The sequence below is a fragment of the Petaurus breviceps genome, unplaced genomic scaffold, assembly GCF_028583685.1.
Source record: "Petaurus breviceps papuanus isolate PSGF00001 unplaced genomic scaffold, PetGlider_PUasm1.0 90696, whole genome shotgun sequence".
NCBI lineage: Eukaryota > Metazoa > Chordata > Mammalia > Diprotodontia > Petauridae > Petaurus > Petaurus breviceps.
In genome coordinates this window covers 650,003-667,505 of record NW_027187314.1, presented here as the reverse complement: position 1 = coordinate 667,505, position 17,503 = coordinate 650,003, and the positions used below count along the sequence as shown (strand labels likewise).

At 38.5% G+C, this 17,503-nt stretch overlaps 1 protein-coding gene across 1 annotated transcript; it reads right to left on the bottom strand.

Moving 5' to 3' along the window:
• Positions 1-141: 141 nt before the first annotated feature.
• On the bottom strand, positions 142-15,891 carry PRDX4 (peroxiredoxin 4). Its single transcript, XM_069065627.1, has 7 exons — positions 15,493-15,891; positions 12,523-12,640; positions 9,017-9,133; positions 7,279-7,401; positions 4,403-4,533; positions 3,259-3,293; positions 142-256 (listed from the first exon to the last, which is right to left on the bottom strand). Exons 1-7 carry the CDS (start codon positions 15,746-15,748, stop codon positions 206-208), a joined length of 831 nt encoding a protein of 276 aa, XP_068921728.1. The 5' UTR covers positions 15,749-15,891; the 3' UTR covers positions 142-205.
• Positions 15,892-17,503: the final 1,612 nt, after the last annotated feature.

Sequence of the window (17,503 nt, the reverse complement as noted above, 5' to 3'; positions counted from 1 at the left end):
TTACTGTCTACATTGAGCTTTTATTGTACCATGTATAATTCATCAAATACCTATGGGGAACATTGTTTCTTAGTATTATAATGTCATGTCCCCTTCTTTTTCCTCCTACTAAAGTGCATCCCAATCACTACAAACACAAAGTAGTATCAAAACCTCTAAAATTTTATTTGTAACTTTTGAACTAGACATGACCTGAGAAAACATTTCAGTTTTGTTTATCGAAATACTTCAGTTTTCCAGCTGGATCTGGAATTATCTGTATAAGAAAGAAGAAAGTCATTAATTTATTCAGAAGGTACATTATTATATCCCAAGTACACACATTTTTGCTTTACCTAAGTAGACCATTCTGCAGACACCTATGTAAAGCAATTTTTACATAATTTGATTTTGCTTGCATGTGGCAAAAGGAGAGAGCGAGGCAGGAAGGGGGGCCTCGAGCCATCGGAGGGAGGGGTCTGGCACAAGGCTTATAGACATGTGGGTGCTAGGGACAGAGAAGTGAGAACAGAAGAAGAAACATGGAGAGGCTGGAGAGAGACATGCTGGGGCATAGCCAGAACTCAGAGGAAGAATGCATGGGGGTCAAATATGTGGAGGCTGGATAACAAACATGTGGGTAGACAGAAGAGAGACACAAGGGGGCAGGTGGGCAGAGTGGAGCCAAGGTCTCAAGCCAAGCCCCGATCTGAGGGTGGTGGTGGCAATCTCTCTGCTCTTCTGCTTTCACTGGCAAGATTTTTTGTTTTTTCGGTTGGAGTGGTGGTGGGATGTGGGGAGGGTGTGGAGTATGGAGCTGAGGGGCAGGTGGTAGGGGAGAGAGAGCACAGTACAGTAAAGTCAACATAGGTGGTTTTTTGCATGATGTGAATGTATGTTAAGTGAGAATTGTCTGTACTTTATGTCTTCACATCTGAAAAACCACTTGACTAAGCAGTTGCCCTTTACTTGTCTGTAGAAAATGATGCTGGGGCGGCCAGGTAGCACAGCGAGTAAGGGCACCGGCTCCAGTGTCAGGATAACCTGGGGATCAAATCCGGGCTCAGATACTCAGCACCACACCCAGAAATAACTGGCCGTGTAACCTTGAGCAAGTTACTTAACCCCGATTGCTTTAAAAAAAAAAAAAAGAAGAAAATGATGCTTATTCCTGTTACTTAAACTATATTTTCATATATGATCAAAGGCTCATAGGCCTAGAGCTGGGAGGGATCTGAGAAACAGACTGTCATATGTTAATGAAACACTATCAGCAGATGGGTACATTTAGCATAGGATGAGTACAACTAATTTCTTTATATCTATCCATTTGAAATGTTCCAGTGACCAATTTAGAATTCAATTAATAAATTAACATCTGCATACAAATCCCCTCAATATACTTACAACTCTTCTTTTGGCCACCAGGCTTTCATAGCTTCTTCAGGTTTGATCTAATTAAGTCAAGCACATTGAAAGAGCATGTCTACAGATGTTAATATATTTTAAAAGTAATTTCCTCCCAGACAAAATTTCTGGTTAAGTGATCTAAGCTATCTCAATTTTTAATGGGAGCATTAGAATTCTTCTAGTTTATAATTTTGGAGGGTGAGAAGGGTCAGTGATTGTTCTTGCTTTTTGGAGGGGGAAGGGCAGGGCCATTGGGATTAAGTGACTTGCCCAAGGTCACACAGTGTTAAGTGTCTGAGGCTGGATTTGAACTCAGGTCCAGGGCTGATGCTCTAGTTGCTGTGCCACCTAGCTGCCCCAGGGTCAGTGATTCTTAAAATCTGAAACTATTCCCAAACTAAAACCTGGCAGAATACCTTGGACACAGTTGCTGTCCTATAAATAAATACTTGTTGCAGTATATTCAAGAAAAAGAAAGTATTATGAGTGCGTTAATACCTGGCTTGGTAGTTAGAAACCCAAAGGTTTCTGAAACAATTTTTTTTTTTTTTGCTTTTTGGAGGGGGAAGGCAGGGCAACTGGGGTCAAGTGACTTGCCCAAGGTCACACAGCTAGTTTTTTGTGTGTTAAGTGTCTGGGGCCACATTTGAACTCAGGTCCTCCTGACTCCAGGGCCGGTGCTCTATTCACTGCGCCACCTAGCTGCCCCCTGAAACAATGTTACACCTCACAATAGCAGTTTCTGACAAGTAGCATGCAAAATGAATAATTAAATTAAATTAAAAATCTTGTAATGAAAAAGATAGCAACACACACACATCATAAAATCTCCCTTAATACTAATGTTATTTAAGAAATCTTTTCGCCTTTCTTATTGTATAATGTATATGTAACTCTCTCTACAATTAAGTTAGTCAAATCCAAGTCCACGTCATGAGCTTTGCACCTTAAAGCACACACTAAAATATGCTTTTTGCATTTCACTGGGAATTTTTACTGACTTCATATGCCTTAACTATTTAAGGAAGAATTTGGTGTAATGAAAACCGGCCTCTTATGTTCTGTTAAGAAGTACTTTGTGCATTGTAAAGAATTGTATAAATGTGAATTTTGACTGGTGACACTGTTCTAGCTCTGCTACTACCTAGCTGTGCCACCTCAGCAAATTGGCATTTTCTATAATAAACAAGCAGGAATTCCACTCTAGGGAAATGATACTGGATGTAAAAAGGCCTTAAGATATTGTCAAAGTTTAACAACAAAATGGTGGAACTGGCTCAAAGGAGTGATTCTCAACATTTTTCTTTTCTTTTGGTCAAAGATTTAATCCTAAAATTTACAACATAGCTGTAATCTAAAGGGCCTCCCTCTGGTTCCACTCACTGCTTTCTTAAAAGTTGACTAAAGAACAAAGCCACAAAGCTTTAGCTTTGGTGTAACCTAAGTCAGTTCTACTCACTTTTTTTCATTTTTGGAACTGTTATCCCTATTTCTTGTTTTGGACTACAGAAGATAATTTCACTAAGTGTTCAAATTTATGAAGTTAAGGGTCCACATCTGAATCCTGAGAGATTCTCTAACTTATCCCAATTATCTCCATAATTTTCTTCCCTTTTAAAAAGCACATTTGTTCTAACGCTTGGCTTTCAAATTTACCATACTGAAACTGGCTTTCTGTTTCCTCCTGCTCCAACTACCCTCCCTAGAGGCCTCAGAAGTTTTACCCTGACATTTCTGCCCGTCAATGGAGGCTTATTTGCTTTATTAACAAAATCAAGATGGTGATGAGAAACAACATTCTAAGCTTAGCTGGTTATTGCCTCCCAGTCTACCTTGCTTTCAGTCCCAAGCCACATCAGCTAAACTTACCGTTTCACTACCAGGTTTCCAACCAGCAGGGCAGACTGATGGGGGAAAGAACAAACAAAAAAATGTAAGTTTAAAAAAAAATGGTTTTTTTTAAATTACTAGAACTAAATGCTACTGCTACACAATTACAAAAGAATTCTTCTTAGGGTACTGAGATTCTATTTTTATGTGAGATTGTTCTCCCTTAGCAAGGAATTTAAGATGCTGAATTGGCCAGTAGAAAACTGGCCTACTTTCACCATTGCCAATTTATGTTTGGTTAAATTTAACAATAAAAAAACAGACTGAATTAAGTGCTTCTCAAATACTAGTTAGAAAGTTTGTTTAAATAAAAATCTGAAGGGACCTGAGATCAGCTATTCATATTCTTACCAAATCAAACCACATAAAAGTTAGCACTTTGTACCCAATGGCATAGTTCACTTGCCAGTCCATCAAAAAGAGTATTTGAAAGACAAACAAATATGAACTTCCCCTTTAACCAAAGTGCATATTGACCCAGACACCAAGTTGTACTTTTATGGAAATTATGATCAATACCAGAAGTTGTACAACCTGAAATTTAAATTTAGTTTGGTCACCATTGAAACTCCCTAGAGAAAAAGGACTTAACAATAGGGATCCACTAAGTCACAACAAGGAGACTCAATAAAATTGCTATATTCTTAAAAACTGGAAAAGGCAAATACAAATGAGTGCTGCATTAAAACAGTAAGAATCTGTCAAACTTTAATTACAGAAACCTAATCTGAAAAAAAAATACATTGTCACAAATATATGACTACTTTCTGTAAATCTTGAGAATAATCCAATTTTAAATTATGTGGGATTTAAGTACTTGGATTCTTCTCTTTTTCTAATATTTTTTTTTGATTTTGTTTATTGTTGCCCCGATATGGTATATAAGAATATATTAGTAACAATGTGTTAAAATGAATTTTATAAACAAATTCAATTTGCCTTCAAATAGTAGAAATGAGTTAGCTCTCAATTTGAGCTACAGCTTAATCAGAAGACTGGAGTTCCTGTACCTAAATTTATTTCAACATAAGGAAGCTGCATTGCTACTTTTTAGAGTAATAAGACAAAAGGCCTGTGATAGCGGGTAATTCAAAGCAGCAAAAAAAAAAAAAAAAAAAGGTACCTTCTCCATGTTTGTCAGTGTACTGGAATGCTTGGACTAAACGAAGTGTTTCATCAACTGATCTACCAACAGGAAGGTCATTCATTGTAATCTGTCGTAGGATCCCTTTATCATCAATAATGAAAAGGCCTCTGAAAATTGAAGAATGATGAAGAGAAATGAAATTCCTTTCCAGTGAGGGTAACGTTATTCTATTCTTTCTAATGTCCAGGATGTATGACCCTTACATAAAATCTGAAACAGTCCCTTGGGACCTACTTTCCTTTAACTGTATACAAATATCCTACCAATTTTTAGTCTCTCTGCTAAGCAATTAATCAACAAGCTTTTGTTATGCATTGATTATGTGCTTGGCACTGCCAAGTACAAGGACAAAAATTAAACATTTTCTGCCCTTAGGGAGTTTATGTATATAGGAGGGGTGGAATAGTTATATAAATATAAACAAGATAAATATACACTGGGGGAATAAAAGTAAATGATAATAAACACTGTTACCCAAGAACTTTTTATCACTTGTTTTACTTAATTTTATCAATAAGAATCTGAAAGCAATACTTACTCTGGAGTGACTCAAGATAATCTCCAGGTAGTCTCTCTCTTCTCAGTCTCTGACAAAGGTGGCCCTTCTCTCCCTCTCTTCCTACTTCTTCAGGAACTTTCCTTATCTACTGGGTCTCTCTCTACCCCCTTCAAACAAATTTTTCCCAACCTCCACTAGACCCTCCCATTCCTGTTCCTTCAAGCTATGGTCTCATTTCTCTCTTTTTCTCTGCCAAACTCCTAGAAAATTGCCCCTAACTTCCTTTCCTCACTTACCAATCAACTTTGCAATCTTGCCTCCAACTTCATTTCTCAACTGAAACTGCTCTCTCTAAAATTCACAATGATCTTGTAATGTGTAGATCTGATACAGTCTTTTCTTAGTCCTCATCTAACATGATCTTTCTGGAGCACAGGGCAGTGATGACTGCTCTCTCTCTTCATGGATACTCTATCCTTTCTAGGATTTTATGACAATATTCTCTCTTAGTTCTCTTCCTACCTGTTTGACTGGTCCCTCTCCATCTCCTTTGCTGGCTCATCAATGATAGCACTTTGTCTAACTTTGGGTGTTCCCCAAACTTTTGTCCTGGGCAACCTTTCTCTTCACACTCTCGGTGGCCTCAGCAACTTGCATATATTTAGTTATCATCTCTATGCAAATCAATTATTAATCAGCAAAACATTTATTAAGTACTTACTATGAGTCAGGCCCTGTGCTAAGCACTGGGAATACAAAGAAAGGCTAAGACAATAGTCACTGCTGTCTAACAGGGGACAAAACAAGCATAAAAATAGGATCTAAATAATATATAAGATACATACAGAGTAGAAGTTAGGGCAAAAGACTCAATTTGAACTGAGTCTTGAAGGGAGTCAGAGATATGAAGAAGGCAGTGCATTCCAGCCATGGGACACAGTCAACGCAAAGGCTTGGAGACTGCAGTGGGACAAGGTACCAGGTGAAGTAAGAACGAGTTCTGGGCATCACTTCATTTTCTTAATCTGCCTGATTAATATTTTTCTTTCTATTGAGTTTTCTACGAATTTTGATTCTTTAAGGATGTGAAATTTTATCAGTAAATGTTTTTCTTCCAATGAAGCAAAGTTTCAACTCCTCAGTAACTCAGGAGAGTGTTTTAGGAGTTGCTGTGGCTAAAATATTCAATACTACATGCCTGGCTTAGCTAGGGTCATCCTCAAACAGACACAAGTCCATCAGGGGCCCTATATTCAAAGCCTTTCCTGCCAAAGCTTGTCTCTGCTGCTGTTTTGGAGAACCCAGGGTCCCTTCTACACCAGGGTAAGGCATTAGAACAGGAATGAAGATGAATCATTAGTTATAATAATAATAATAGCTAGAATTTAAATAGCATTTAAAATTCTGCAAATACCAATCTCATTTTGTTCTTATAACAACCCTGGCAAGCAGGTACTATTATTATTCCCATTCTGGGAATAGGATGAGGAAATGGAAACATGTTATGTGACTTATTAAATTGACACCTATTAAAATTGGCATTTCCCTCCTTCAGCGTTCTTCCTTATTTTTGTCTATAACAGGCTAATAACTGTTTGGACAGAAGATAGTACTAATAAAGACAAGGTCATGTGATAAACACTGGTACAACGAAGACTAAAGACAATCTATCAGTTTTATTGGAAAAATGATTAATAATACTAATGCTATTAAAATGTGATAGAATTATTATCATCTTCCTATACATGCAGGACACTGGCTCAAAGCAGCTTATATCAGGTAGCTGGCTAATTGATTAGAAAGTTAAACAAAATTAATTGGAAAGAAAACCTATTCTTAAAACTGGCAAAACCCTTCCTAGCAAAGTTACTTACTGACTTCTAGGGATTATTGGAACAGAAAAGCATAGCTCAAAAATAAGTTCTACCTACAAATCCAAATTAAGTTCTTTTGAAGATCACTATCCATCTAATGCTGTTTCAACCAAATTTTTATAAAATCCTCTTAACATTACAGTGAAAATTGTTCAATGAAATATCTCTTTTAAGAATTTTCATCAATGCCAATGATGAGTTGGTTTTCAATATATCATGTGTGTGTACATATAGTATATTTCAGTGTATAGTACACATACACATGTATGATGTACTGAAGTAGCTAATTTCTTAGTATATTTTATTGACATGGGTATAATATATAAACCTATAATGATAAAGACTTATCAATATTACATTCGTCTAGCATTCCAAGAGCATTTACAGCAGCCTTACAGATCTAAATCATTTTTTGAACAAACTTTGTTATCTACTAAAGCAAATAAAATTCATTTTAAGGAAAGTAGAGAAGGAGATACCTAAGAGTGTGACCTGAGTCCTCCAGATAAACTCCATAATCCTTTGAAATCTGGTGTGTCAAATCTGAAAGAAGTGGAATTTTCATTGGCCCAAGGCCTCCTTGCTTCCGAGGGGTATTAATCCTTTAAAAAAAAATCAAGTGTGTATTTCTTAGAGAGTGTGATTCTTATTAGCTAAAAACAGTTAAACCTACACAGCATTTGTGAGTTTAGAATCATCTCCATTTTATAAACAACAAAGTAGAAAGCAACAACAAATAAAAGACTAATTCAACTTGATCTCCCTAATTTCCTATGTCTTTACTGTTAAAATGGAAGCCTGACCCTTGAAGATTTAGCAGAGTAACACGCTTTCTGCTTACCTCTAACTGAAAAGCACTGCTGTGTACCTGTACCTTGTCCTATCTAATGTCTTCAAGCAAACCTAGTTCCTTTGTGTGGCATCTTTAGTTATAAAAGCACTTTTCTAACAAACAGCTGGTAGGGTGGGTAACTCAAGTACAGTTATCATTTTCAGTTAAAGATGAGCAGGACCAGAGAAGAGAAATGACTTGCCCAATTAAGTCCAAGCTTCCTCACTCACACTTCAGTCATTAGTTTAGGTGGGCTAAAGAGATCACTAGTCTCTTCTTTATATAAAACTGAAGTGGGAGTAGGGAGCATGATGGCTTAAACAAGAATAAATATTTTAAAGGTCAAGATGTTTTTGCCCAACACCATGTTGCCTCTACTAGATAATCATTGGGCCCTCTATCCAGAGGTGAAAAGGATGTGGAGGTCTTCTAGTCCAACCCTTTCATTTCAGCAATGAGGGAAATGAGGTCTCAAGAGGTCAAGTAATTTGCCAAGCTCACAATGGAAGAACTGGGGTACTCAAGTTCTATGAGATCTCAAGTTCAGCATTTTCAACCATACCATGCTGCCTCCCTAAAAAAATTTGCCAATAAAATAATAAATTTCTTTTTTGTTTTGTTTTTGTCTTTTTGGAGGGAGGAAGGCAGGGCAATTGAGGTTAAGTGACTTGTTCAAGGTCACACTGCCAGTAAGTGTTAAGTGTCTGAAATGAGATTAGAACTCAGGTCCTCCTGAATCCAGGGCCCATGCTCTATTCACTTCGCCACCTAGCTGCCTCCTTAAAATGATAAATTTCAAGGATTTTACTTTCTCTCAGCTCAAGGTCACAAATCAAATATAGGCCACAACTTAAAAACTCAGTGTTTTTACCCTTGTCAATATCACATTTTTCATTTTTAAAAAATTCAGCTTAATTGAACAATTTTATTTACCTACCATCTGTGCCCACTTCTACTTAAAAAAAAGACATGTAATAAACATGCATAGTCAAGCAAAACAAAATTAATTTCTGTTGTACTTGTATCATGCTTTTTGTCTTTTCCTGTTTCCTAAGCTTTCTCCCTTGGCAATGGCTCTCTTATCAGTGACCTTCCCCTCCCCTTAGGAGGAGTTTGATCCATCCCACACTGGCTACATCCAAAAAAATATATTTCATCTTTTCATAGCTTTTGCATTTAATCCATCTTTGCCTCAATTTAAAAAGTTAACAGTCTTCTTAAGCACCATATTTTAATTTGACTGGACTAGTAGTTCATTTTCTACTTTATAAACCTATTATTGAATATTCTGATATAGAACCTTAAGAACATTTTTATTGTCATAAGTAAAAAGCTATAATATGTACTTTTTTGTAGCAAAAAACACGTAAAGATAAGTCACATACCATGCTAAATGGGTAAACTGTGAATCAACAGAGCATGCAACCACTTCAGTATTTATAGCTTTGAATTCTTCAATTCTGTCACTGAAAGCGATAATTTCAGTAGGACACACAAAAGTGCTGAAAGTTAGAAAAAAAGAAAGAAAAAGCAATTCAGTTTTCTTAGAAGTTATTCATATTTGTTTAGTAGCAAAAGAATTTCCATTTTCTCCAGAACATTCTTTAGATTCTAGTAGGTGTAATATACATAAAAATAGCAGTTTTATATATGAAACTATGAAGCAGTAAACAATTTAGAATATACATTTGATCAAATGTAGTTTAATAATAGATGATTCCCAGTTGTATTGCAAACTGTTATATACTAGAACTTACCAAAGATCACTAATTGATCCATTTCTTTCAAGACTCCCTGGATTCATTTTAATATCTTTTACTGTGTGCGCCCCCCCTCCCCCCATTGGTCTATGAGCCAATGAAGACACTGACCTCCTTACTGTTTTACATTCCATATCCTGACTGGGCATTTTCACTAGCTGTCCCCCATGCATGGAATGCTTTCCCTCAACTTTGCTTCCTTCAAGTCCCAGCTAAAATCCCAACTTTGATAGGAAGCCTTTCTCAGTCCCTCTTAATGCCAATCCTTTTCTGTTCACTATTTCCCAGTTTATCTTGTATATAGCTTGTTTGTGCATGGTTATTTGCAAACTATGTCCACTATTAGATTATGAGCTCCTTGAGAGAAGGAACTGTCTATTACTTTTCTTCGCATCCCTAGTAATTAGAACGGTGCTAAGAACTTAATGTTTATTGACTAGCTATTGCAAGGAATTTATCCAACTTCCAGGTAATTAAGAGTTTTTACAAGTCAGTGTCTTCCCCAAAAATGATTTCTTCCCAACCTGAGAGAAATACTGGGTATATTAAGGGGTAGGAAGAGAGCGGAGAAATGATGTAGTTGCTTCCTTTGCCCAATTTAGGTTCTCCAACACTTTTGATTTCTCAGATAAATTTTCTAAACTGACTTAGGGGAGATAAATAAAAATAGTAGCAGAAAAAAAAAGCCTACATCAGTTCTGTTCCTGGTGGATTGCTGGGTGCCCTGATGTTTCATCCTTTTGTTTAAAGGCATGTTGGGACAGAATCTCAGGAATCTTATTTAGATAATGTGCCCAGGACAGGAGAACAACACTTCTTTGTACTTGCAGAATGCTCTTTATTTATTGTTTTCTAGTGAGTTTGTTTTTTAAAACAAATTAGAATTGCAAACACTTTTTTTTCTTTTTGGAGGGGGAAGGCAGGGTAATTGGGGTTAAGTGACTTGCCCAAGGTCACATGGCTAGTAAGTGTTAAGTGTCTGAGGCCGAATTTGAACTCAGGTCCTCCTGACTCCAGGGCTATCCCATGAACACATTTTCAATTGCATTAGACTACTTTTAAAAAATCTGTTCTACCAATCCACATTTTTTTTTGCTCTTACAGTAAAAGCAGGCTAGTTTTATCATTAAAGGGAATTCCAAAAGTTCAATCGTATTTTATCCATAGGCAAGGGTGTGCCGGAGTTTCCTCTAACAGAAGATCCTGATTGCTAAATTTTCAGGGTGAGCATCTATACCTCAAAAACTGGCAACTGCTACAATTCAGGGCCTGATTTATTGCTTTGCTGCTTTAAAAAGTGTTAATAATGCAGATTATGTTTAATTATGTGTAGTACCAGAAGAACCTACAAGATAAACTGGGAAATAATGAACAGAAAAGGATTGGCGTTAAGAGGGACTGAGAAAGGCTTCCCATCAAAGTTGGGATTTTAGCTGGGACTTGAAGGAAGCAAAGTTGAGGAGGGAGAGCATTTCATGCATGGGGGACAGCTGGTGGAAATGCCCATTCAGGATATGGAATGTCTTGTTCAAAGAACAGTAAGGAGGCCAGTGTCCTCATTAGCTCATAGACCAATGAGAGGGGGGCAGCACACAGTAAAGAATATTAAAATGAATCCTGGGATTCCTGAAAGAAACGGATCAATTGGTGATCTTTGATAAGTTCTAGTATATAAAAGTTTGCAATACAACTGGAAATCATCTATTATTAAACTACATTTGATCAAAAGTATCTTTTTTTTTAGCCTTTTAATGTTTGTTTAGCCTGTTTGCTAAACAAACATTACCAGCACACTCATATCTATTATGTATCCTTATATATAGGTAGTTTCAGCTTGGGCTTTTATTAGGGATTGTCATGTTACAAATTGCAGTTGTTCAAATATTAGAAAGATTAAAAAAGATTTTTCTTACAGATCTAAAGCTAAATAGCTTAATTATTACACATACTCATGCTCTGTCTCAATAAAGTTGATTTGATATAATTCATGGAAAGAAATACCAAATCATCTCAGTTTAGAGAAATCTAAGAAGGAACTGATGGAAATGGATTTAAATAGTATCCCAGTAAGCTTAAACTATACTAAAGATGTTCCAAGCTAATTCTAATGAAACAGTAACATTAATTTGTGGCAGATAAGCCAGGAAACATTTTCCTATTTCCTTTTTTGGCATCATAAAAATGTCAATGAATTATAATTTTGTCAATGTGGGTAGTGCCTCCTCTATGGATGTTGATAAGATACAGTATGGTTTTTCAAACTGCTGGGGCTGAAGAACACAACATCCCTAAGCCTCCATGCTGATGATCCTATCAGAAGTTAGCTCAGCTTAGTCTTTGCAATGTATTACTAGGTCTGAACTCAAACCGTTTTCAACTTAATGGCATCTGCCAGAGTTTATGTTACCCTGGCAAGGTCTTCCAAGAACCTAGAGTCATCTCCATGCAATGATGAAGCACTTTAAAAGGGCTTTAATGGAGGATTAGAAAGTTACTATATTCAAATAGGAAATTTGGGATTATTTTTGCATACTCTTATTTTCATGTAGTTTGAAAATGTCACATTTGAGCATATTCCAGGGATAAAATTAAAGCTCAGTTAAGTGATTTGCTCATGGTCCCATGACTTGTCACAAAGGACATTCAAAACCAAACCTCCCACCTGATTCTAAGCCTTACTCTTTCCTCTATATTACAAAGTGTTTTAGTAACTGTGAATATAATTGCTGTAGTTAATAAAAGCATATGAGATTGGAATTACTGTGCACCAACTCTGGCATATATTCTCTTTCTCTTTTTTTTTGAGAGAGGAAGGTAGGGCAATTGGGGTTAAGTGACTTGCCCAAGGTCACATGGCTAGTTTTTTGTGTGTGTGTATGTTAAGTGTCTGAGGCTGCATTTGAACTCAGGTCCTCCTGACTCCAGGGCTGGTGCTCTATTCACTGTGCTACCTAGCCGCCCCCATATATTCTAAAAGCTGTTTTTTTTGGACAAAATTTCTTGTTTGGGCTTGCATCATTTCCAGAAACTGAATCTGCTGAGAAAAATCTCTGCTTAACTGAGATTTCTTCTTTGTTGGATACTAATTGATTGAGGTTTTAGTGTATAGTATTCTGGAGAATCTTACTTACAAGTCAAGTGGATAGAAGAAGAAAACCAAATATTTTCCTCGATAATCAGTTAATTTAAGCTCCTTAAATTCTCCATTTATCACAGCTGTTCCTTCCCAATAAGGTGCTGATTTAGAAACTTAAAAAAAAAAAGAGAGAGAAAGTGAGAGATTGCACATTGTTAATCTGACTGGTTAGGTCCCATAGAGGAAGTTGCTGGATTGTTGGAGGAACAGAAGCAGGCTGTTTCTTGGGAAATCATCTTTCATGCTAATGAACTATTTAACACAAAACAAGGCCCACAGAATTACTGAAGCCTCCAGACAGATTTCAAATGCTTGTTTTTACAGGAAGATGGAGAGAAATTTCTGTCTACCTAGTACAATCTGTTTTTTTATCTTGATGCCACTTAGTTAAAATTTCACTAAAATCGATAATGAAGTGTAAATTAGACAGCTATTTGGTTTATGAAGATCAATAAGACAAGGATGCTTCCCTGAAATTTCTGGAAAGCAGAGATTGTTTTCAATACAGCACCCATCATGTCAGGTATTCAGCAAATATCCATAAATAGGTGCCATTCATAGGAAGGTGAGCTTAGTTAGAAAGCTAATTTTCAACCCATTCTTTCTTTCCAAAGCAGTATTTATTTACAAAATTTCCAAAAGCGGCAGTTTCAAGGATAGGTAAGGAGAATCAAATAGCAGATTTGAATTGAATTTTATGTTTTATGCCCAGAAAGATTTCTGAGTATCAAAAGGATTATTATAATAAATGATGAAATATTGTTGTAAATTATCAAAATAAGAAATCATTAGGGATCAAAATATGGGGATGATCATGAATGATTAATGGGAATTACCTAAGTAATAAAAGAAAAAAATTGTTAATTTTTGTTCAGCAAGTTTTGATTTAGGCAAAGTCAGAGTTCTGATTTTATCATTACTTGACATAACAGTACTTGGAAACAGCTAGGCATTCAGAGGTGAAGTCATATTGATAGTATAAGAACTGAATTCCAGCTAGTTTTTTGAAGCATAAATTTGCTAAGTGGTCATACAGAAATGAAGCAAACACGTAAAAGTAAAAATGTGCTTTCAGGCAAAGAGGAAACTTTTTGTTTTCATGAGAAATCATGGGTTGGTGTAATTTTTTTAAAATAAATGCCTAGTTACCATAAACATTGCAAGGTACCTTGCTATGCTAGAGAAAATCCCTAAGATTTGGAAATTATAATACTTCAGAAATGACAGAGTAATTTTTTCAATATGAGATCCCTAATTATATGTTCACTTTGTTCACTGAATGACATTAAGATCTGTTATAGCACGCTTATAAAAAATCTATTAAAGTTTAAATGTATTCAGAGATCTTCAATTCTGTTGATATGGGAACTCCCTTCAATGCAGATAGCATTCTCTAAATAATATTATATATTATCTTTGAAATTTACTGTGGCTGAAAAAATGGATCACTCAGCAAAACTGGTGATGAATTTCCCTGAAGTTAGAAAAATTACCAGGCTGTAGTCATAGCTCTTGAGAATCAAGGGTCACCTCCATACCATGATACTCCGAGTATGATTTTACTGGAAGCATGCAAAATATAGAATGATCAACTTAAAACTCTTGCAGTTGTTTCAGTTGTGGAAGATTTGTCTCTCATTACATTTATTCCACGATTTGGGAATGTAGCCACTTGGTGGTAACAATAACAGCTCACTTTTATACTGGATTTTAAGGTTTGCAAATTATCTCAAGCATTTGTCTCCAATTACAAAGCATATCACTCTTCTAAACTAAAAGGGTGCGTCTCAGCAACAGTCTTCAATAGATTTAATGAGGATTTTCAATTAATCCACAAGCATTTGTTAGGTTTCTTCAGCATTGTCCTGTATTGGGGATACAAACATATACCTTTGATGTCAAACTAATTTTATCAAAAAACAATGAAAATTGTCTTAAGTCTCCCCCCCAGTGTTATAATTCTAAACTCTTCACATGGGCACTCTTTTTTCAGGCTTGAATCTGGTACCATTTCACTGACGTGTCCTTCTCTAAGTAGGTTAGAAAAAGCAAATAGTTATAAGTTCAAACTGGCTGAGTACAAAGGTTTATGAACTTAAATTTGTTAATTCCAATTCCCTCATTCCATTTCCTTTTCCACTGGCCCAATCGAGTATTATAGAGTCCTGGGAAACAAAAAAAGTAGTAAGACATTAAAGTTATTGGTCTAAAAAGGAATTATCATTTTATTGCATTGTGGATAATAACAGCGCCATAGATTTGGAGCTGGAAGAGAATTTAAAAGCCATAGTCCAATCCCCTCATTCTGCCGCTGGGGAAATTGAGGTTGGCTTTTAGCATGCCATTTCATTTCACCCTGAATAAGAGTAGCAGTAGTAGTAGTAGTAGAAGTAGCAGTAGCAGCAGCAGTCTACTACTACTTCTGCTACTGCTGCTGCTGTATTACTACCACCATCACTGATTTAGAAATGGAGAGGAATTTAGAGGCCATCTAGTCCAGGAGTGGGGAACCTGCGGCCTTGAGGCCACATGTGGCCCTCTAGGTCCTCATGTGCATCCCTTTAACTGAATCCAAAATTCAGAGAACACATCCTTTTATTACCAGGGGTTCCCCACCCCTGATTCTAATCCAATCACTTTGTTTTGCTGATGGAGAAACTGAGGCCCAAGGGGCAAAGGGACTTGACCAATGCCACCCAAGTCCGAAGTGGCAGAAAGCAGCTTAGTCTTTAAACTCCCTAGTTCCGTGCGCTGTGACACGTCGGCATCTGTATGACTCAGTCTGAGCCCGCGATGGGGCATTTGGGGACAATCAAGTCCCGGGGCTCGGAGCTTCCCTGCACACAGCATCCTCGGCGCCTCCCTGCAGCGCGGCCGGGCCCATGCAGAGCCGGCGGTCTAGGGGAGCGGAGCGCGCCCGCCCCCGCCCCCGCCTCCCCCCGCCCCTCGCCGCGGCAGCACCTACTCTTGGCCTTGCTGAGGTGCAGGGAGTGGTCCGACACCGGCACGCGAGCCGCCTCCCCCGGGTACACTTGGCCTCCGGCGTAGAAGTGGCACTCGCCGTCGGGGGCCCGGGACCGCTGCTGCTCTGGGGGCTCCTCGGCCGCCCGGCCCGGCCCTGGCGCGGCCTGCAGCAGCAGCATCAGCAGCAGCGCCGCCGCGCCCGAGGCTTCCCTCCGCCCGCGGCATCGCAGCTCACGGGGCCGGCCCGAGTCCTCCATGGCCTCGCTGGGGAAGCGACTCCGCACGTCCTCCCGCTCGCCGCGCTCAGGCTGCGCGCGCAGCCAGGCGGGCCCTCGTGCAGAGAGAGCTGGGGGAAGCAAGCACAGGACCTGGGCTCCTGGTCCGGAATGCTGCAGTTGGCCGGGCCGCCCGGGAAGGGATAAAGGAAAGGGGCGGGGAGCTCGGCACGGCCACCGCGTCTGAGCGACGTGTCAGAGCCTGGAAGGCGCGTTCCGAGCCGCTTCCCAACCCCTCCTTCCCCTTCACATCTCCATATCGTGGCCGCCTAGGGCCTGGACCAGAGAAGGTAGAAAGCTCTGGCCGGGGGCGCTGAGCCTAACTTGGTGCATACTAGTAACCAGGCGCTTAATCGATTATTGACTAGTGACTAACTGACAGCTTCAGGGCTCTGCAGTCATGCTCCCTTTGTACGTGTGCAGTGCGTGGCACACAGTAGGCGCTGAAATAAATACCTATGAATCGATTCCGTACTAAACAAGATCTCTGTATCAGTGGCTTTTCCTCTGCCCTTCCTACTGCGTCGGGTCTTTTGCCATCCTTCTTGTCTTTGTTTTCTTACTCACAGCATAGAACCAAAGCAGGCAGGCACATCAGAGGCCATCCCGCCCAACCTGTTTATTTTACGGAGGACGTCAGACTGATATTTAAGTGACTAGCCTCAGGCCCGACAGGTGGAATTTATACTACTACTAATGACATGTCTATAGCACCATAAGGTTTGCAAGTGCTTTACAAACATTTCATTTGATTCTTGACGCTGGGAGGTAGGCGCTGTTATCCTCATTTTACAAATGAGGAAACTGAGTCAGACAGGGGTTGTGACTCACATTGCTGGGAGGTGTCTAAGGTCTTCCTTACTCCAGGTCTATCCAGTATATCACCTACCTGCTCTATTCAAACTCAGTTCCCTGATAAAAGAACCAGTGTTCTTGGACTAGTTTTAGGGAGATATTTCATTTCCAGTGATAGCTTTTAAAAGAAGTACAAATGCCAAATAATACAAAATCGTAAATACATGGAAAGAAATCACTTTACATGCACCGATAGAAGACACCTAATGTGATAGAAAAGATTCCTTTGAAAAAAAACTGTCCCAGTGTTTTCCTTACTCTTTCCTAGTGGATCCAAGAGTTCTGTGTACTCCTGGTCCCATAATCAAGTCTGCAGTGACCTGGCATCTGCTTTTCCAACTATTAATGTTGGCTGACTTTTACATAGCGCTTTGTGAAAATGGATACTTCAATTTTCAAGAGCCCCTCAATTGTCTAGGTTTACAACTTTAGGATTTACAAAGTACCTTATATTATTTTTTTACAGGGTTGTCATATGAGTGGGCTAGTGCGGGTCTGGGCAGAATGAAAGATGTCCTTTGTGATATGATTTTGAAGTCCTCCAAAATAGAATCAACCCCATTGGTCTAGTTTATGGGTAGGGAACCAAGGCCTGAAGGCAACATGTGATCTTCTAGGTCCTTGGGTACCACCTTTTGACTGAGGTCCTAGAGAGCCACATGTGACCTTGAGGCTGAAGGTTCCCCACCCCTGGCTTTGGTTGGTAACTAAAATTATACCATTCTAGTCTCATTCCTTTGTGTTAGAAATTGCCTTGTTTTGTTAACTTTTTTTTAATTCGAGGACAAACTGTTGTTAGTATTTTAGTATGAATTAATTTATATGAACATTGCGGAAGGACTTCTCTTTTCAGAAATGCTTTTCTTCTTTCCTAAGGGGAGT